Below are 22546 nucleotides of genomic sequence, written 5' to 3'. Positions count from 1 at the left end.
AACCTGAGGCTGCTTGACACTCAGCTAGCTCTACTAACCTGCTTAACATACAGCTAGCTCGACGAACCTGAGGCTGCTTAACACACAGCTAGCTCGACTAACCTGAGGCTGCTTGACACTCAGCTAGCTCTACTAACCTGCTTGACACTCAGCTAGCTCGACTAACCTGAGGCTGCTTAACATACAGCTAACTCGACTAACCTGAGGCTGCTTGACACACAGCTAGCTCTACTAACCTGAGGCTGCTTGACACTCAGCTAGCTCTACTAACCTGAGGCTGCTTAACACACAGCTAACTCGACGAACCTGAGGCTGCTTAACACACAGCTAACTCGACTAACCTGAGGCTGCTTGACACTCAGCTAGCTCTACTAACCTGAGGCTGCTTGACACTCAGCTAACTCGACTAACCTGAGGCTGCTTGACACTCAGCTAGCTCGACTAACCTGAGGCTGCTTGACACTCAGCTAGCTCGACTAACCTGAGGCTGCTTGACACTCAGCTAGCTCGACTAACCTGAGGCTGCTTGACACTCAGCTAGCTCGACTAACCTGAGGCTGCTTGACACTCAGCTAGCTCGACTAACCTGAGGCTGCTTGACACTCAGCTAGCTCGACTAACCTGAGGCTGCTTGACACTCAGCTAGCTCGACTAACCTGAGGCTGCTTGACACTCAGCTAGCTCGACTAACCTCAGGCTGCTTGACACTCAGCTAGCTTTACTAACCTGAGGCTGCCTTTAGCTTTTATGCTTTCAGCTTTCACTCCACATTCATCTGTGCCCCGCTCAGTATCGTGATTCCTTCTGTGTGGATGGAGTCTCTATATCCAGTATAGTCTTCCATGGCTGGGTTCTGTCGCTGAAATGCTTGCTCTAGAAATGTTTTTAGTGCTAATGTTTGCTTTTTCCTTTCAGCTTCTAATACCGTTATTGACCATAAGCAATTAAAACATTGTGCATTTGCTCATTGGTGTGTGCATTTTCTTTTTACTCTCTTTTGTCAAAAATTTAGAGGTGGGTTTTGATTGATGTCTATAGTGCTGTCTGCTGGATGTCTCTGGTACTGTTCAGAGTGTACTGGAAATACCGACAATACGGTTTTCAAATTGCCAGTTTGTCTCATTCCTATTAAATAAAGGGTTATTTCGAGAGTGTATTGAGCAACATTACCTGATTTGGTCATTCTTTTCTGGTTATTGTTATGGCATGATGCTGAGGAAAGAGACACCATTTTACATTTCTTATGATCAAGGTTTCTGTACACTGTAGCATATGCATGTTACTGGACAGAGCTTGTGTTTGCTTTGCAAGGGCTGTATAGTCTTGTGCATTAACCCTTTTCATTTATTTTTGTCATGTCTTAGCATGCAGCCTGTATGATACTGTGTTTGTACATGTCTCATAAGTGTTAGTTTAGATGGAAAAAGGGGGTTTTCTGCCGATAACAGACAAAGCATTGACTGTCTTTCACAGGACCCCTCTCATGCTCTGCTTTTAATCTCCAGCCATAACAGCTTCTTCCACTTACAGGAAAATCACACGATTTCACATGCGAAATCATGTGAATACATGCGTTTTTGGAAACACTGCACATGCGATCACATTTTCAAATGTGTAGTTTCATGTTGCTTTACATGTTGTCACGTTATCACATTAAGATCACATGTGATAACAAAAAAACACGTGTTTTTGGAACACTTCACGTGTGTTCACGTAAAATTCATGTGGTTTTTCTATAAGGGTTTTCAGCCATAGTAGCTGCAGAAACAGAAAATATTTATTTCATTTCCATCCTTCTGAAAAAGATGTAAGAGAATGTGAATGCTCAGCATTCTGTTTCATCTAAGCATGTGCTCTATAAGGATAACCTTTCTGTTTTTCAGGATTGAAGGATCACTGGGTTCACCGACGTTTCAGGGGCATTCTGTTAACGTTACTTCACGCTCTTCAGAGTATGAGATGCAAGCCGGATAGTGATGTCTGTTGGCAACAACACACCACTGTAGAGGACACTACTATACTACTCCGTCTGACTACTACTGGATTAACCTAACCCACACTCACCAACACTACTGGCAAACACAGACCTCCAAAGCTGGCCAGACCTTCATTGGAACATGTATACTGCATGAAAAGGGATAATTTCTGCATTTTGTAAAGGAGAAAACAAATACATTGGAGGAAATATCAAATTATATACATGTTTTACTTGACCTGTGCACTCAGGCTCGAAGGGAGAAGAATGTATGTGATGAGAGTTGAGTTATGATAGTATACTCTGTTTTATTTATTATCGAACTACAATAATAGTAGCTAGGCTGAACGTGTATGATGCCACAATATTTATCCATGCAATAGATGTGACATTCATCTTGCCATACGTCCCCTTATTTATCCCAATGCTGATTTTATTCCATTTTACATACAGTATTGCCTGGAAAAAGGCAAACATAATATGTATGGTACATACATTTGCTTAGTAGACCATATACCCTCAAAGATGATTTTGTTGTTTTTACTTTAATTGTAAATAAGTTCATTTGGTTTTCCTTCAATTACAAAGTAAAGATGAGTATAATGAGGCAAGATCTCGTAGAATTGTGTTAGAAGGGAATATTAAACAGACTCCATTACTGGGACTTCGGAGTTGATCAAGAAAACCCTTATAATATATGTATTCACATGGTGGTCGGTGGATTGAAAGTTCTTGTTGGGTTGTATCTGAAATGACACCCTATTACCTATATAGTGGGCTTTGGTCAAAAGCAGTGCACTATGTTGAGAATAGAGTGCCATTTTAGACAGTCTTGCTCATTCTTAAATCATACCCAGAATGCACCTCTTATCCCTGCGTGGCACATCCAAGCCTTAAAACTGTGAAGAACGGACAGACAACCTCCACTACAACCCTGCAATGTGTGTTTTATTTCTCCAAGGCCGATGTGTCAGCGGCCATCCAACACAGGGGCATCATGCTCATTGAACCTGAGGTGACATGCTCCCCTCAATGTAAACTGGGATGAGAATGAATCATTAGTAGTGTCTTATATAAAAAAATAAGACATATGTTTGGTCATCGGTTCCCCCTCAGATATTAGGAGCATGATGCCTCTGATCCCACTCCCCTCGACAGCTGCAAAATCATCCATGTTGAATGTGTTTCCCACAAGATAAATAAAATGATAAATTCATTGGGTTGGATTTTTGTCAATCACTGAAATGCTATCTCTTATGCTTTCATAAACTCATGGCAGGAACTCTACAGTGAAGACATTTAGAGTAAGGTAATGACTTTTACAAGTTTAAGTGACACTAGACCATAAATTCCACTTTCACTCTTTTCTTCTAAAGATTAGCTAATTATTGATGGAAGGAACCCTGCTGAAAGGAAAGGTGTGACAAAATGGGTGGTCAAGTGTTACATGTGGTGTAAATCACTTTGGTTCTGTGTGACAGATGAATAATAATTACTAAGCCAAATGACCATTAGCAAGACAGTTACTTTGAATGACTCGTATGAGAAGCAGTATTTGGTCATGTGATAATTCAGTTCCACAACAGCATTGTCTAAAGAGGAACCTAACCAGTCAGAAACCAGGGCCTGTATTCAGGCTTCCAGTCAGATTACTTTGATTGCCCTGCTCAAAGGATGCTGGATGGCTACAGCGGTTTGTCACGAATCCAATTAGGCTTCTGAACAGTATGTGTTAGAACATATATCTATCTTTTTATATTAGTGCTTGCCTGAAGCTACTGAAATGGAAATGGTTCTCAACCCAGTTAAGTAAGAGTTAATACACTCTCTTGTTCCTGTGGAAGTTATGCAATATAGAGATGTTTCAAATGTCTCTCTGGCTCTGCAAAATAGTTTTTGGTGTATCAAAAATCTATCCAGTACCGACAATGTACTTTCCATTGCAGATTTAGCTTTTTATGGCATATTGGATTTGACTTTGCTCCAATTCAGATGCAACATGAAGTCAACTGTGAAGGTACAGCTGGTCTGGCATGATGAGGCAGATAGGGACATTGTTCCAATGGCTAGAAGCATCGTGTTGGTTGTTGTAATTCCCCTATAGGCTTCAAGATAGGGTGTGTGTTCAGAGTACCCTAACAAATACACTGAGTGTACAAAACATTAAGAAACACCTTCCAAATATTGAGCTGTACCCCTTTTTGCCCTTAAAACAGCCTCAATTCGGGCAGCGCACAATTGGCCCAGCACCATCTGGGTTAGGGGAGGGTTTGGCCAGGCCCGGATTTCCTTGTCCTATCGCGCTCTAGCGATTCCTTGTGGCAGGCCGGGTGTCTGCAAGCTGACTTTGGTCGCCAGCTCGATGGCGTTTCCTGCAACACATTGGTGCGGCTGGCTTCCGGGTTGAGCGAGCAGTGTGTCAAGAAGCAGTGCGGCTTGGCAGGGTTGTGTTTCGGAGGAAGCATGGCTCTCGACCTTCGACTCTCCCGAGTTCGTAGGGGAATTGCAGCGATGGGACAAGACTGTAACTACTAATTGGCTATCACGAAATTGAGGAGAGAAATGGGTAAAAGTACCTTTTTTAAAGAACAGTCTCAATTCGTTGGGGCATGGACTACAAGGTGTCTAAAGTAGCCCAGGCTGACTCCAATGCTTCCCACAGTTGTGCCAAGTTGGCTGGATGTCCTTTGGGTGGTGGACCATTCTTGATACACACAGGAAACTGTTGAGTGTGAAAACCCCAGCAGCGTTGTAATTCTTGACACTCAAACCAGTGTGTCTGGCACCTACTGCCATGCCACACTCAAAGGCACTTACATATTTTGTCTGAATGGCACACATGCATGTCTCAATTGTCTCCAGGCCAAAAACTCCTTCAACCAGTCTCCTCCCCTTCATCTACACTGATTAAAGTGGATTTAACAGGTGACATCAATAAGGGATCATAGCTTTCACCTGGATTCACCTGGTTTGTCCATGTCGCCGAAGAATGTGGCTGACATTTTACATTCAATTGTGCAATTGTTTTTGCGTAACTTAATTTTTAACTTATTGTGTACATAATGTTGCTGCTACTGTCTCTTATGACCGAAAAGAACTTATGGAAATCAGAAAAGTGATTTCTCACCACTGACTGGAAGAAACTTTTTCCTTTAACGAGTCAACGAGAAGGATATCCTGCTTTCACTGGAACAGGCCTTTTGCGTGAAGAAAAGACGCCGGAAAATGGGACGCAGATCAGGGATCCTTCTGAGAATCCCGAGGCGAGTGAGTAAACTCCCAATGCCTTCCTTTCTCCTTGCTAATGTGCAATCGATAGAAAATAACATTGATGACCTACTATTAAGATTATCCTACCAACGGGACATTAAAAACTGTAACATCTTATGTTTCACCGAGACGTGGCTGAACGAAGAAACGGACAATATAGAGCTGGCGGGATGTTCCATGCACCGGCAGAACAGAGATGCTACCTCTGGTAAGACGAGGGGTGGGGGTGTATGTCTTTTTGTCAATAACAGCTGGTGTGCAATGTCTAATATTAAAGAAGTCTCAAGGTATTGCTCGCCTGAGGTAGAGTACCTTATGTTAAGCTGTAGACCACACTATCTACCAAGAGAGTTCTCATCCGTATTACTCGTAACCGTCTATCTACCACCACAAAGCGAAGCTGGCACTAAGACCGTTTTCAACCAACTCTATAAGGCCATAAGCTAAGAAGAAAATGCTCACCCAGAAGCGGCGCTCCTAGTGGCCGGGGACTTTAATGCAGGCAAACTTAAATCAGTTTTAGCAAATTATTACCAGCATGTCACATGTGCAACCAGGGGGGGAAAAGAAATCCTAGACAACCTTTACTCCACACACAGAGATGCATACAAAGCTCTCCCCCACCCTCCATTTGGCTAATCTGTTTTGCTAGCACGGACTGGAATATGTTCTGGGATTCATCCAATGGCATTGAGGAATACAACACTTCCGTCATCGGCTTCATCAATAAGTGCATCGATGAAATAATCCCCACAGTGACTGTACATACATATCCCAACCAGAAGCCATGGATTACAGGTAACATCCGCACTGAGCTAAAGGCTAGAGCTGCCGTTTTCAAGGAGCAGGAGACTAATCCGGACGCTTATAAGAATTCCCGCTATCCCCTCAGACGAACCATCAAACAAGCAAATTGTCAATACAAGAGTAAGATTGAATCCTACTACACCAGCTCTGACGCTTGTCAGAAAACTATTATGGACAACAAAGGGAAACCCAGACGGGAGCTGCCCAGTGACGCAAGCCTAGCAGACGAGCTAAATGCCTTTTATGCTTGCTTTGAGGCAAGCAACACTGAAGCATGCACAAGAGCACCAGCTTTTCTGGATGACTGTGTGATAACGCTCTCGGTAGCCGATGTGAAAACCTTTAAACAGGGCAACATTCAAAGCCGCTGGGCCAGACGGATTACCAGGACGTGTACTCAAAGCATGCGCAGACCAACTGTCACGTGTCTTCACTGACATTTTCAACCTCTCCCTGTTTGAGTCTGTAATACCTACATCTTCCAAGCAGACCACCATAGTCCCTGTGCCCAAGGAAGTGAAGGTAACCTGCCTAAATGATTACCGCCCCGTGGCACGCACGTCAGTAGCCATGAAGTGCTTTGAAAGAATGGTCTTGGCTCACATCAACAGCATCCTCCCAGACACCCTAGACCCACTCCAATTTGCATAACGCCCCAACAGATCCACAGATGACGCAATCTCAATTGCGCTCCACACCACCCTTTCTCACCTGTACAAAAGGAACACCTATGTGAGAATGCTGTTCATCGACTACAGCTCAGCATTCAACACCATAGTGCCCACGAAGCTCATCACTAAGCTAAGGACTGACTCTGGGACTAAACACCTCCCTCTGCAACTGGATCCTAGACTTCCTGACGAGCCGCCCCCCGGTGGTAAGAGTAGGCAACACGTCCGCCATGCTCATCCTTAACACTGGGGCCCTTCAAGGGTGTGTACTTAGTCCCCTCCTGTATTCCCTGTTCACCCACGACTGTGTGGCCAACGACTCCAACGCCATCATTAAGTTTGCTGACGACACAACATTGGTAGGCCTGATCACAGACAACGATGAGACGGTCTATAGGGAGGAGGTCAAAGAACTGGCAGTGTGGTGCCAGGACAACAACCTCTCCCTCAATGTGAGCAAGACCAAGGAGCTGATCGTGGACTACAGGAAAAGGCGGGCCGAACAGGCGCCCATTAACATCGACGGGGCTGTAGTGGAGCGGGTCATGAGTTAAGTTCCTTGGTGTCCACATGACCAACGAACTATCACGGTCCAAACATACCAATACAGTCATGAAGAGGGCACGACAAAACCTTTTCCCCCTCAGGATACTGAAAAGATTTGGCATGGGTCCTCAGATCCTCAAAAGGTTCTACAGCTGCACCATTGAGAGCATCCTGACCGGTTGCATCACTGCCTGGTATGGCAACTGCTCGACATCTGACCATAAGGCGCTACAAAGGGTAGTGCGAACAGCCCAGTACATCACTGGGGCCAAGCTTCCTGCCATCCAGGACCTATATAATAGGCAGTGTCAGAGGAAAGCCCATAAAATTGTCAGAGACTCCAGTCACCCAAGTTATAGCCTGTTTTCTCTGCTACCACGTGGCAAGCGGTACCGGAGCGCCACGTCTAGGACCAAAAGGCTCCTCAACCGCTTCTATCCCCAAGCCATTAGACTGCTGAACAATTCATAAAAATCACCACCTGACAATTTACATTGACACCTTGGAATTAATCTCACTTCCCTGGCATATACTACATTAGGAATCATTGTGCAATGGGGCATCTCTAATTAGCATTAATTACTGCATTGCAGTGGAGACAAAGATTATTGTTTTAATGTAATTTATGCATTTACATTTAGAATACCAATAGAATGCCACTGAAGGGAACCATGCCATCCAATTATCAATGTCAATTTATTTCTCCATTACAATTGAGGACCATCAGAAATTTAGGGGTACATCCATTGTGAAAATAGTTTCTCGATATGGATTTTATTATTAAAACAGAATTGTAATGTGAAATATATCATTAGAATAACGATAGATGTGTTGGTAGAGTATACTCATTTAATTTAACCTACCTCGTGTGTTTGTCTGAAGCGCTGCGCTGTTTCCTTGAAGTGCTGGTGTGAATTATGCATGAGGCAAATTAGTCTACGTGTCATCAAGGAATATTTATAACATGACAGGAATAACCAAAGTTATTCATTATCGCTGGGGTGAATTACGTCATGAATGTATATTGTGACTAAAAGTAGAAGTTATGGCACAAGTTATTGAAGTGTGTGTGTTTATGTAAAACCGTTGTTTATGATATGTCCATGGGAAATGACGCATGTCATGATGGAACATTCCTAGTTGAAGGAGGGTGGGTATAATTTGTGGAACGTTCCAACAGGAATCTGTTCCAAAAACATCGTAAAGTACAAGGAGGCCAACAAACAACGTATACAAAGTAGCATGATCAATTCACCTAGTTAACTAAATGCCGAATAGGCATCAACTCACCACGTAGCTTATTCTTAATGTTTGTCCATAGGCTACCAGAGTGAGGAGACATTTTTCGGAATAAATGTGGTAAGTGAAAAACGTAATTAAATTGCCAACTACCTACCCGGTATCTTAATCTGCCGCTTTACAATTTTGTATGCGTTTGTTGGCAACCTTGTTATTTACGACGTTTTTGGAACAGATTCCTGTTGGAACGTTCCACAAATTATGCCCATCCGTTGAAGGGTGTTCCTGGAAAGAGTATTTAGGTGCTCAGCTGGCCTTTGCCTTGGGGAGAGCTGGTTGGCTAGAGTAGAACTACACCCGAGTTTTGTTATAGGCAAAGAGTTGTTGCCTTTAGTTTATACTGATATGTTTGATTTATTCAAATCTTTGTCAACGTCCTGATATTTTCTGTACAAAGTTGATTGGCCAATTAGTCCTACACCTGTTAATATTGTAAATAAAAGCCTCTAAGGGAGGTGAGCACCAGAACATTCTGTCTGTCAATTTACTGTCCGATCCGCTCTTTCGGTTACTGCTTCACAAAAATCAACTTTTGGATGTGGCATTTGGGCGGCAGGTAGCCTAGTGGTTAGAGCGTTGGGCAGTAACGAAAGGTTGCTCGATCGAATCCCCAAGTTTACAAGGTAAAAATGTTGTTCTGCCCCTGTACAATGCAGTTAACCCACCGCCATTGTAAATAAGAATTTGACTTGCCTAGTTAAAAGGTTTTAAAAATGTCAACCCTTTTCATCTAAATATGAGTGGTGCCATGTAGAACACTAGTTTGACACTCCGTGCGTGCACACCTGTACAACTCGAATTATTATCCAATGACTAGAATCTCAGTAAAAAGCGCTTCGCGACCCAAATTTGGTCCCGTTTTCCTCGCGCTCCAGAGATTTTATTCTCATCAGTAATTTGCGCAAGCATGTTCAGTCATCAGTGTGGTTTCTACGTGTTTTGTTGCATTTACGTTTTGAACGTAGCCGCATCCATTTACAATTTACGTACGTACCATAGAGATGAGGTAAGATCTTTATCTGTGCTATTATAGCGTCTGACACTGGCATACACATAGATTTGTCCTGTTTGAACATTTTCAGATGTTAAATTAATTACAACTTTAAGCCCACGTTATTTATATAAATCTGTTAGCGGTATTTTGCGGACAGGGCACATTAACTGTACCCCCCTTATTCTCCTTAAGTGGTTCATTCCAAGGTGCACCATGGAGCAAAGTAGAGTGAAACACACAGTTTTTGATTTTAGCTGGGCAGGACTCGCAGAAGTTGTTTGGAAATACATTTGATCAAGCTATGCACATTGAATCCTTTTTTTTCTCTCAGTAATACTAGCCACCTAGCAATTTTATGAAGTTGGCATTAGCTAGCCAGTTTCTGTAGATACCCAGTCTCATAACTAGCTACCAAGCCATTTCATGCTATCAGTCAAGGTTGAGTAGCTTGTCTAACTAATCTTAACTGGCAAGGTTGCTAGACTTTAGAAAAGCAAGCAATTACTAAAAATGTACTGAATAAGACTCATCTTTTACCCAGATTTTTTTTGCAGAGATGCACATTTAGTTTCTTAAAAAATATATAATTTAAAAGCCAGGAGGATGCAGACTGCTCTAGAGGTCAGCTTAGATAGGCATCCCACAAACTGTGCATGTAATATCCTAGGCATGTTTGTGAAGTATATTGAGGTGTGATTTACAGCAGTCAGAATGAAGCAATTATTAAAATGACAATTGAACAGGTAAAGAGGTATGCTCAGTGGTGGGAAAAGTACTAAACTGTCATAGGAGTAAAAGTAAAGATACCTTAATAGAAAATGACTCAAGTAAAAGTGTAAGTCACATAGCAAAATACTACTGAAGTGATTAGGCCTGGCCCGCAGCCAGCGTTCCAATTCATCCCAAAGGTGTTTGATGGGGTTGAGGTCAGGGCTCTGTGCAGGCCAGTCAAATTCTTCCACAACGATCTCGACAAACCATTTCTCTATGGACCTCGCTTTGTGCATGGGGGCATTGTCATGTTGAAACAGGAAAGGGCCTTTCCTAAACTGTTAACAAAGTTGAAAGCACAGAATCGTCTAGAATGTCCCTTCACTGGAACTAAGGAGCCTAGCCTGAACCATAAAAAAACAGCCCCAGACCATTATTCCTCCTACACCAAACTTTATAGTTGGCACTACGCATTGGGGCATATAGCGTTCTCCTGGTATCCACCAAACCCAGATTCATCTGTCAGATTCCCAGATGGTGAAGCGTGATTCATCACTCCAGAGAACGCGTTTCCACTGCTCCAGAGTCCAATGGCGGTGAGCTTTACACCACTCCAGCCGACGCTTGGCATTGCGCATGGTGATCTTAGGCTTGTGTGAGGCTGCTCCGCCATGGAAACCCATTTTATGAAGCTTCCAGAGGCAGTCAAGTACTCAGCGGTCCGGTTCTGTGAGCTTGTGTGGCCTACCACTTCCTAGAAGTCTCCACAATAAAAGCACTTAGTTGACCGGGGCAGCTCTAGCAGGGCAGAAATGTGACTAAATTACTTGTTGGAAAGGTGGTATCCTTTTTTTATGACAGTGCCACGCTGAAAGTCACTGAGCTCTTCAGTAAGGCCATTCTACTGCCAATGTTTGTCTATGGAGATTGCATGGCTGTGTGCTCGATTATATACCTGTCAGTAACGGGTGTAGCTGAAATAGCCAAATCCACTAATTTGAAGGGGTGTCCACATCATTTTGTATATACAGTGCCTTTGGAAATTATTCAGACCTGGACTTTTCACATTTTGTTAGGTTACAGCCTTATTCTAAAATGTATTAAAAAATAAAAATCCTCAATCTACCCACAACACCATATAATGACAAAGCAAAAACATTTTTTTTAAAGCTAATTTATTACAAATAAACTGAAATAACATTTACTCTGTACTTTGTTGAAGCACCTTTGGCAGCGAATACAGCCTCAAGTCTTCTTGGGTATGATATTACAAGCTCACCTGTATTTGGGGAGTTTCTCCCATTCTTCTCTGCAGATCCTCTCAAGTTCTGTCAGGTTGGATGGGGAGCGTTGCTGCACAGCTATTTTCAGGTCTCTCCAGAGATGTTTAATCAGGTTCAAGTCCGGCCTCTGGCTGGGATACTCAAGAACATTCAGAGACTTGTCCCAAAGCTACTCCTGTGTTGACTTAGCGGTGTGCTTAGGGTTGTTGTCCTGTTGGAAGGTGAAACTTCACCCCAGTCTGACGTCCGAAGCGCTCTGGAGCAGGTTTTCATTAAGTATCTCTGTACTTTGCTCTATTCATCTTTGCCTCAATCCTGACTCGTTTTCCAGTCCCTGCCACTGAAAAACATCCCCACAGCATGATTCTGCCACCATGCTTCACTGTTGGGATGGTGCCAGGTTTCCTCCAGATGTGACGGTTGGCATTCAGGCCAAGGAGTTCATTCAAGAATTGTGTTTCTCGTGGTCTGGGAGTCTTTAGGCGCGTTTTGGCAAACTACAAGCGGGCTGTCATGTGCCTTTTACTGAGGAGTGGCAGCAGTCTGGCCACTCTACCATAAAAGCCTGATTGGTTGAGTTGTGCAGAGATGGTTGTCCTTCTGGAAGATTCTCCAATCTCCACAGAGGAACTCTGGAGCTCGGTCAGTGTGACTATCGGGTTCTTGGTCACCTCCCTGACCAAGGCCCTTCTCCTCCAATTGCTCAGTTAGGCCAGGTGGCCAACTCTAGGAAGAGTCTTGGTGGTTCCAAACTGCTTCCATTTAAGAATGGATGGCACTGTGTTCTTAGGGACCGTCAATGCTGCAGAAATGTTGGTACCCTTCCCCCAGATCTGTGCCTCAGCACAATCCTATCTCGGCGCTCTACGGACAATTCCATCAACGTAATGGCTTGATTTTTGCTCTGACATGTGCTGTCAACTGTGGGACATTATATAGACAGGTGTGTGCCTGTCCAAAGCATGACCAATCAATTGAATTTACCACAGGTGGACTCCAATCAAGTTGTCGAAACATCTAAAGGATGATCAATGGAAACAGGATGCACCTGAGCTCAATTTTGAGTCTCATATGTACATAAATTATTTTTTAAAACTTTTTTTATTAATTTTCAAAAAAATCTAAAATCCTATTTCGCTTTGTCATTATGTGGTGATTTCTGAGGATTTTTAAAGAATCAATTTAAATCCCCCCCTTGCCCTACACTTCGTGCCCTCTAAAATAATGGGTGCACGACACCCCTGTGTGACAGCAATAGCCAGCTCCATTTTAAAGTAGTCAATTGTATTCTTCATCATTGGCTGATTGCTCCCAACTCAGAAATTCCCACCCAGTTGACTACTTTAAAATGGTGGAAGCCGTCATTGGCAAGCTCTGTGCTAAACTGGGTTATATCCATGATGAGTCTTCTATCTATCTCTATGGTTCTTACGCGCATAGTCACTCAAATTCTGCAGTTCCGTGCTGGCGCAGCGCGTCCTTCCGCTTATGCTCGTCCTCAGGCAAACGACACACAAAGTGTATTATTCTTTTTGCACTGCTTGACATTCATCGGAGACTTTCTCAAGGGGACAACATATTCTACCACAGGTAAGAAACATATTTTTAGAGAATCAGATCCGTTTCCGAAATATTGCATAACGTTTAACCAAGATGCCTGCGCGCTCACGGTTTTAGCAAAAGCTCGAGTTCGTCATTTCAGGAGTGTTCATGGCTGCTCGGGCTTTTTCCGTGCTAGTGTGACAGGCGCTTCCTCGCGTGCTTGTGGTTAGTCGGATAGGCACCCCTCTCTCCATAATGAGACGGATAGTGTTATTGTCATTTACATCGACATAAATTACGATTTTTACGACCGTACTAAAACTAAGATAAACATCATAGTCATGCTCTGTTGTATACAATACGAATGTAAGCCCAGATGGATGCAAACAATAGCCAACTAAAGGTTAGCATCGAGGCTAGCTAACCAGTTAGCTACCCTCCCCAAATCTAAAGCTATTTTACTAGCTTTCTAATCTGTTTAACGTTACTGTATGCATGCAAGCTAGTTAGCTAGCTCGCAAATGGGATGTATTGCTATTAAGTAAACTTGCATAATGTGACCTGTTTATCATGTGCAACGTTATAGAATTTTTTTTTTTTCTGGGTTGAAAATGATCAGTCATACAATTGCCCATCAATTGAATCTGCCTAGATGAAATGTACCCAAACAACATTCATCTACCACCTTGATTGATATTGTTTCGTAAAAAAAAAAAGCGAAAACCATTCAATGAAATGATTCAACAATGTGCCTCGTATATTTCCCTCTGGTCATGTGATGCATGTCAGGAGGGGATATTAAAAGCTTGCTAAGTGATAGCATAAATAGGCTACGATCACAGTAATGCCCTCTTATCCCAGACATATGTACACAGATTACTACATTTATTAGGTCGATATGATAATAAATGCTGAAAAAAAAGTATGGCCTTTTCAGTCATTATTCTGCCCGCAAGAGCAATTATGGTGTCATCCAAAGGAACAACATATCGGGCCATGGCACACAGTGCATGAGTATAGGCCTACAGCAGTATACTTATTTCTCAATGGTTCAGAGTGAAGTGTGTAAACAACATCTAATAACATTCTTTCTAATTTGTTCCAGAATATCAGTCCACAATGTCAGAAACAGTGAAGTACATGGATGACGAACACAAGACCATCTTCCTGAAAATACTAAATGAGCAACGGTTGGAGGGTGAACACTGCGACATTGCAGTGGTCGTTGAAGACGTAAAGTTCAGGGCCCACCGCTGCGTGTTAGCGGCGTGCAGCAACTACTTCAAAAAGCTGTTCAAGAAACATGAAGTCGACAACTCCTCAGTCATAGAAATTGACTTCATCCGCTCAGACATCTTCGAGGAGGTGTTGAACTACATGTACACAGCCAAGATTACTGTGAAGAAAAAGGATGTGAATTTGCTGATGTCTTCGGGCCAGATACTCGGAATCCGATTTCTGGACAAACTCTGTTCACAGAAGCGTGATATGTCCACTGAAGAAAATAATGTCCATAATGCCAAACCATTTCCCTATGATATTGTCAAAATGGCTCTCCCTACTGATGACCCTACATTGGGCCAGGAGAACGACGTGCAGGTGCTAGGTGACCATGATGACACTCCCACTGACGACCTTGTGGAAGAGCCGACGGCCAATCACGACTTGGACAAATCGCCAAACACAGCGTTGAGAGTGCAGGAGGCCATTCTCAAAGAGCTGGCCAATGAGGACGTGCACAAGGTGAGCTGCTACGACCAGGACGTGGAGCCCATGGACACGGAGCCAAAAGACCTGGCGGGTCACGCCACCACCACACTGACGTTCGCTGACAGCATCGGCGAGGTGAAGGACGAGCAGCCCCCTGGGTGGTCCACATCCACGACGGACATGAAGTTCGAGTACCTCCTCTACGGCCACCGCGAACAGCTCGCCTGCCAGATCTGTGGAAAGACCTTCATCGACGAGAACCGTTTGAGGAAACACGAAAAGCTGCACTCGGCAGAACGTCCATTCATCTGTGAGATCTGCAGCAAAGCCTTCACTACACAGGCCCACCTAAAGGAGCACCTGAAGATCCACACAGGCTTCAAGCCCTACCGCTGCGATGTATGTGGCAAGTCCTTCATTCGAGCACCCGACCTTAAAAAGCACGAGCGGGTCCACAGTAACGAGCGTCCCTTCGGCTGCCAGATGTGCGACAAGGCCTTCAAGCACAAGTCCCACCTGAAGGACCACGAGAGGCGCCACAGGGGCGAGAAGCCCTTCGTCTGCGGCTCGTGCACCAAGGCCTTTGCCAAAGCCTCTGATCTAAAGAGACATGAGAACAACATGCACAGCGAGAGGAAGCAGATGCCGCCCAGCTCCCTGCAAACTGAGACTGAACAGCTGCAGGCAGCAGCCATGGCCGCTGAGGCCGAGCAACAACTGGAGTCCATAGCGTGCTCATAGCACACAACATTTGTACCTCACTTGTCATGGACAATATGAGAAGAATCTGAGTTTTTCGATTATGTTTCATTTTGTATTTTCTTTTGGGAGGCCTAAATACTCCAATAATTACATAGATTTGATGTTGAGAATTTTTCTTGAGGATATAGTGGAGTAAGATCGGATTTGAATGCGTTCATATATTTTCAGACTTATTTCATGTAATTTAGGTTTTCTTGCACTGTTCTGTGGTATGACATCTTTTTCTTGATTATATTGTAAATGGTTAAAATATTTTGTTTTGGTAGGAATGATCATACCAAATGTGTTTGTGTAAATTTTATGGCAGCCTTATGGACAAAAATGCTCTGACTACTGCCTCTACCTGGTTTTGGTTGTCAATATATTAGTGCTGTTATACAGTACTGGTTTTATAATGAAAACTGGAAATAAAATGTTTGATTCGTAAAATGTATGAAAAAGAATGGTTACAAACTACTACATGTTTGACGGTTAAATATTCCATTGTGTTACACACACACAACTCTTAGTGTAATTGACATGTACATTTAGCACATCAAAATATGTGTTGCTTTAATAAAAATGCTACCCTCAACTGCCAACAAATCATATCTTTGCATTATTTTTGGAAATAAATTGTAGCTGTGATTTGTGCAGACTATGCTTGCATCGATTGACATGCAAGCATACAGTCTCAGTTGGTAGAGCGCTTGCACCACCAGGGTTGTGGGTTCGATTCCCAGGACCAGCCAATAAGTTTGCTGTAAGTTGCTTTGGATAAAAGCGTCTGCTGAATGGTATTATTATTATTATCCACTAAGTGTACAAAACATTATGAACACCTGCAGGACAACTCTGCTTACAGGTAAAGCATGCAAATACTTTATGATATGTTGGATAATGTTTGTCTACCAAAACAAAACTATTCTGACAATCTAATTAAACCGTTTATTCAGCGAATGTCAATCACTCCATCAGTCAATCAAAGCGTGATTTAGTTTGTTTGATTTTTATTGATCTGCAAGAACCATCCGTACGTAATTCAACATCGTTTGTGTTGATAATGGTCTGAATTAAACATGTCACGAACAAAACAATATTTGTAATTAGTCAATTACAAATATTGTTTTGTTCGTGACATGTTTAATTCATTCACAGTGAAGGGTGTAGTACAATTTTCCAATGTGCTCTGTTTCATTATGTAAGTCAGTGGTCACCTTTTATACTTCATTTGTGAGCGTGTGACTTATTCTGTCTATCCTTTATCAATTCGGGGAGTTTAAAATCTGTCTTGGGGAGTGGCCATGCAGATGTGGAGACCAATGGTGTAGACATGGTATGACCAAAGACTATGGCATGATATACACAGGCCCAATTATTGCATATCCCTGTATTAGCAGAAAATAGTAGGTGTTTATTAACGGGGTTTCTCTGTCTTTCTCTCGCAGGATGCATCACCACCTTCTGGAACGAGTACATTTTTCTTCTAATGCTGAAATTATTCACACCAAAAGTAAAGTCTAACTTCAATGTAAACAGAGAGTAAGATTCAGTATGTTGGTGATGAGGTGTTCTTTATTTGCAATGACATTGACTTAAATAACAAATATTTCTGCCAAGGAAAAGGAATCTGATGGGAGAAAAGTGATACAGGAAAAGTTTTAGCTTGAATATTTTGTGATTGGTGATGTGTTGCTTCCCTTATGTCATTTCTCACCCATTGCTATGTCAATGTAGCGCAAATCTAAAAGTAGCAAAAAGGGACACCACGGGACAGAAAAGGACACTTTTTTTAACCAAAAATAAGTTTGTAAACTAACAGGTGAACAACATTAATTTTCAAGTTCCACAGTAACAATTCTTCATACTCTGTGTATGGTTGTTGCTATTCTCAAGTGCAGTGGTTCCCAAACGGTGGGGCGTGCCCCCTAGAGGGTGCGCATTTCTTTTAAGGATCTCAGTCCGGCTTTCAAACTCACTCTTGAATGTTGTAATATTAGAATGCACAAAGAGCAATTTCGAAATTGGTCAGTGCATCAACAGTTTTTCTCTTATCATGTAAGTCATTGCATACCTTAGAGCTATTTGTTGCTTGTCAGAAATGTCCAGATCCACTAGCCCATGTCAGCTAAAGCTTTTTAGCCCATAGATTTTATTGTAGTGTTTGAGCCATTTAAATCACATGAATACGCATTAGACATGGCAAAATTAATAGAATTGCAGGAAATATGCTTTAAACCTGCAAGAATGTCGGTGTTTGTGCCCAACAGTGCTTGTGCCCAGAGGTATAGAGGTGGAACTCTTTTTAAAAACATCTGTTGCTGTCCACTAAATACACTGAACAAAAATATAAATGCAACATGTAAAGTTTTGATCCCATGTTTCATGAGCTGAAATCAAAGATCCCAGAAATTTTACATATGCACAAAAAGCATATATATCACAAATTTTGTGCACAATTGTTTTACATTCCTTTTCCATCCATCCACTTGACAGGTGTGGTTAATAAAGAGGCTGATTAAACCGTATGATTATTACACAGGTGCACCTTGTGCTGGGGACAAAAGGCCACTCTAAAATGTGCTGTTTTATTACACAACACAATGCCACAGATGTTTTGAGGGTATGTGCAATTGACATGCTGACTGCAGGAATGTCCACCAGAGCCTAGTTTTACGCCAAGATTCTGGACCATGAGTGCACAACAAAGAGTGTCTTCCAAGATAACTTATTTACAGACTAGAGAGAGGTTAGTATCACTGATTTAAATTTTAAAAAACAGCCCGAGACTGATTAAACAGGAAATGACAGCAGAGGAGAGGGAGCAGATGAAGAAGCTGTCAGTTTGATTTCACGCACATCAAGAAATCATTTCTGGAGAAGTCGGAGGAGAAGAAAGCCATGACAAAATAACAAACAGGTAACTGATTACATAGTCCCCAAACTCAGTAGTAAGACTTTAAATATATTCTTAGGGAGAGCAATAACATTGCAACCCTTGTGGAAACCTTCGTTTTTTCCTCGATCAGGTCTGAAGGGAAAAATATATAGAATAATTAATGGAGGGGTGCGGCTTCTGTGTGCTGGATGGCCACAGGGAGAAGATTGGTAACTTCCGGGTGGAGCCCACAGGCAGAAGATTGGTAACTTCCGGGTGGAGCCCACAGGGAGAAGATTGGTAACTTCCGGGTGGAGCCCACAGAGCTTTTCCGTGGGAGGGGAGAACATCCCAAGATGGACAAGCTGAAAGTGAGCATCTAGCCGGAGGACTTCACCATCAACTGCAGCAAGTGAGCAGTAGAGCATACAGAACAAATAATATTCCTATACGTTTATGCTGCTCCCAAAAGTGAATTAGAGATTCTAAAGGCAATAAGCTTGAAATAAAGTGTTTTGGTTGCTTTTCCATAGGCGCTAAGATAGCAGTGGCCCCTATGGATGACAATGGGAGGAAGGTGCAGCATGACGACACAGTGACCTGGCTGGCCTCCTGGGTGGAGAACGTCCAGGGAAAATTCAAGTACATCATGTTCAAACCCAGCTCCAGACTTAAGGTACAAAGCCTTTCTCCCCACTTTCCTGAATAATTAAACATATCAGTGGTGTTTTATTGTGTACAAAAATGAACAATATTTTAAGATATGGAAACTCAAACTTTTGTGAAAGAAAATAATCATATTTGGATATTTGATAAACCCAGATATTTATGAATTTATGAAGGCTTAGAAACCCAAGCTTTTGAGAAGAGCCTGAAGACTGAACCCAGTAAAAATCATACATTTCAAATTCTATTATATTTCTAGTTCATTATTTTAAGCCATAAACTCAGAAGTCTTTCTCTCTGTGCTCAGGGAGAGAAGGACTGGCAGAAGTATGAGGTGGCTTGTAAACGCAAGCCGAAGGTGACAACCATCAGGAGGCTGTACCGAGGACTGGAAGCACCGGGAGATGAAGACCAGACAGAGAGGAGTGGCACTCTACTTTATAGTCAAGGTACAGACCTCACAACTATCCACAGTGTGGTTAACAAAGTGCAAGCCTGTTCAGTTAACCTTAAACACATAATGGAGAACAGTCATATCTCCCTCACTAACGTGTGTGTGTGTCTTTCTGTACATGTAGCTGGCCCTGCGAGTGGGGAATGAGAAGGAGGAGAATGAGATGGCCAACGCTGTGCGCTGCTGCTCTCTGAGAGTGGGACACATCACCCTGCACCAGCAGGATTGAGGCCAGGAGTTCATGGTGGAGTTGGACTTCCTGGGCGAAGACTCCATCTGCTACTATGATGACTCCATGATGCTACTATGCCTGTGGAGGGCAGGGTGAGCAGCACTGTCTAGCAACTGTTCTATATCCATTCCCCTGTATAATGTATTGTTAAGCTGGGCTTAAACATCCATTTAATGTTCACAGACATATTATTTGTACACAGACATTATTTGTACACAGACATATTATTTGTACACAGACATATTATTTGTACACATGATTTCAAGAACCTGAAGCTGTTCACGGAAAACAAGGAGTCTGACGATGACGTGTTTGATAGAATAAACATAAGTTGAAGACCCAGTGTACCTGGTTCTTTCATGTTTAGGTCATGCTTAGCAAATGCTGGGAAATGAGTGTAACCAAAGAACGACTAGCTATGTGGTTCATTCAGTATCCTTATCTACCTCAGCAGATATGGTTAAATGTGGTTGTTGTTTGTTCTTAGACCACCTACTTGAACAAGCTTGTACCAGTCCATGCCAGGGCTAACAGCCAAGAACCTTCAACGCCTCCACCACTCTGCAAGAGCGGCTCAACAAGCTCACCACTGGTTAGTCCACTTTCTATTCCAACATCAATACACTCAGTGCAGGTTTTTGAAGATCTAGTTTACAATAGTTGACAAGAATTCTCAGCTCTTCTCTGTGAAATACCTGACCCTCGTTGGTCTTACTTTGCGTTATTTTTTACTCAAATGTTCTCTGTGTCATGACTACATGAATCTCTGAAACATGTAGATTTATAGTAAAGAGAGTACACCAATGAAAGATGTGCCTGTTGTTTTCCTCCTCAGCTGATATGAGTCTGCTGTGCTATAACCGAGCCAACAGAGCTGTGACCATTCTCTGTAACCACCAGAGGGCAGCACCCAATACCTTTGAGAAATCCATGCAAAACATGCAGGGCAAGGTAACTGGAATATTTCCGTTCTCAGATTTATGTAGTAGCTAGTAGTGCCATTCTTATGCCATTTTAAAATACTCTATGCCTCTTTTACAATATTGTGATTTATTTTTTATTTTTGTTGAAATACTAATTATGCATGTAAGGTAAAACACAGTCTAACATTGTCCCTTTATTGTTCCAGATTGCACAGAAGCAGCAGCAATTGGATGTGACCAAGAAGGAGCTGAAAGAGGCATAAAATGAACACAAGAAGGAAGGAACTGATAGGACTTGAAAGTGAGTGCATTTGACCCCTACAGTTCCTCGTTTACAGGAAAACATTGTAGAATAACAGCTAGTGGACATGACCTTTCATAACCCAGCTCTATGGCAGTTTACCCACAATTGATGTGGAAGGGTTGATCCAAACAGCTACTGAGATGCTTGTTAAGGCCTCCATTGTTTTACCACCAGCAGTGGTGGTTTGTCTGTTTTTTATTTTAACTAGGCAAGTCAGTTAAGAACAAATTCTTATTTTCAATGACGGCCTAGGAACAGTGGGTTAACTGCCTGTTCAGGGGCAGAACGACAGATTTGTACCTTGTCAGCTCAGGGGTTTGAACTTGCAACCTTCCGGTTACTTGTCCAATGCTCTAACCACTAGGCTACAATGCCGCCCCGTTTTGAGGCCATTCTCTTGGTCAAATTTAGTCAAGCAAGCTCAGTCAAGCACATATCAATAATTTGAAATGATTTCAAATAATATTTAAACATAGGTGTGGTCTCCTCTGCTCTCCTCAGGCTGGTTGAGAAGGAGGCTGTGGTGAAGAGGCTGGAGGAACAGCTGAAGAAGCTCTAGCTACAGATGACTGACAGGGTAATTCAATGCCAATCGACAAGATCTACAACAAAACGCAAGGGGGCAAGATTTTCAGTTCTGAACTGAGACAACTCATTGATTTTGTATTATCGTAAAAAAAAACAATTATATGGCATTTTCTAATATTTATTATTTTATTTGCAACTCCATATTTCCTTATTTGTTATTTGTTACCAGCAGTGTTTGTTTTCTGACTGTGAGATTTGAGCAGCAACAGTAGACAAGGTACATTTTGTGTTTGATAAGATTTGTTTCCTTTGTCAACAAAAATATATGTGTGAAATGAAACACCTTTCATTGATGTGTTTAGTTTTTGTTGCTGCCTTACTCCAGAGCCCTTCAAAGTAGAAAGGAAAAACTATATATACAATCATATTAATATACCAACATAAATATAAAAGATGCAGGAATGTACCAGATTTGATATTGCCTTATGCAGTTTGAAGCTGTGATATGTTGGGCTGTGTTAGCATGGCATGTTGAATTCTCCAATCCTCTCAGAATGTAATCCTCAAAACCTGCCTCTGGCCATACTGGCTGGATTGCAGTCCCTCGTGTTTTACCAGCCTTTTTAGCATAGGTAAATGTCACCGGGCTAAAGAACATGCGTGGACTTCCAAAGTCCGCCTGTAGTGTACGAGAACATATTTTTACTGTTGTGCGCCACTGGCATGGAGACGTAATGTACACTGTCTCAGGAGATGTTTTAGAACTGGAAGCAAATGTAGTACAACAATTGTTTTGTGTTCATCATCAGGTCTTTACATGTGGAGATGTTTTTGTACCTTTTTTTGTGAAGCATACAAACCATAGTGTTTTTACATTAGTGAATAGTGCTGATGTGACTGTTATTTCCCTTTTCATATGGATGAGCTGCTATAGCCCCAAGTGACGCCAGACTCATGTGGTTTCCCACAGGACTGTGGTCAGTAGACTGCAACGCGCCACATCAAAACTCTG

At 42.4% G+C, this 22546-nt stretch overlaps 2 protein-coding genes and 1 pseudogene across 16 annotated transcripts in view; all 3 read left to right on the top strand.

Annotated features, from left to right (window-relative positions):
* The window catches only part of epb41l3a (erythrocyte membrane protein band 4.1-like 3a), an 81442-nt gene extending 78248 nt beyond the window's left edge, over positions 1–3194 (top strand). For all 13 annotated transcript variants that reach the window (XM_042308474.1, XM_024392656.2, XM_024392657.2 and 10 more), the window contains one exon: positions 1884–3194. Coding sequence is in view for 1 of the 13 variants with exons in the window: in XM_042308479.1 (XP_042164413.1) it covers positions 1884–1889 (6 nt within the window). In the remaining 12 variants the exon portion in view is untranslated. The remainder of the gene's footprint in view (positions 1–1883) is intronic.
* Positions 3195–8446: 5252 nt separating this feature from the next.
* On the top strand, positions 8447–16173 carry zbtb14 (zinc finger and BTB domain containing 14). Of its 3 annotated transcripts, none has more exons than XM_024392660.2 (2): positions 8447–8628; positions 14204–16173. In XM_024392660.2, exon 2 carries the CDS (start codon positions 14218–14220, stop codon positions 15547–15549), a length of 1332 nt encoding a protein of 443 aa, XP_024248428.1. In that variant the 5' UTR covers positions 8447–8628; positions 14204–14217; the 3' UTR covers positions 15550–16173. The 3 variants fall into 3 exon arrangements, with proteins under 3 accessions (XP_024248428.1, XP_024248427.1, XP_024248429.1); XM_024392659.2 differs by lacking the exon at positions 8447–8628 and adding an exon at positions 12892–13146; XM_024392661.2 differs by lacking the exon at positions 8447–8628 and adding an exon at positions 13179–13501.
* A 1623-nt stretch (positions 16174–17796) lies between these two features.
* On the top strand, positions 17797–22519 carry LOC112227508 (annotated as a pseudogene).
* Positions 22520–22546: the final 27 nt, after the last annotated feature.

Source organism: Oncorhynchus tshawytscha, linkage group LG29, assembly GCF_018296145.1.
Source record: "Oncorhynchus tshawytscha isolate Ot180627B linkage group LG29, Otsh_v2.0, whole genome shotgun sequence".
Lineage (NCBI taxonomy): Eukaryota > Metazoa > Chordata > Actinopteri > Salmoniformes > Salmonidae > Oncorhynchus > Oncorhynchus tshawytscha.
Note: the sequence above shows the minus strand (reverse complement) of the source record. Positions and strands in the feature narration are given on the sequence as shown.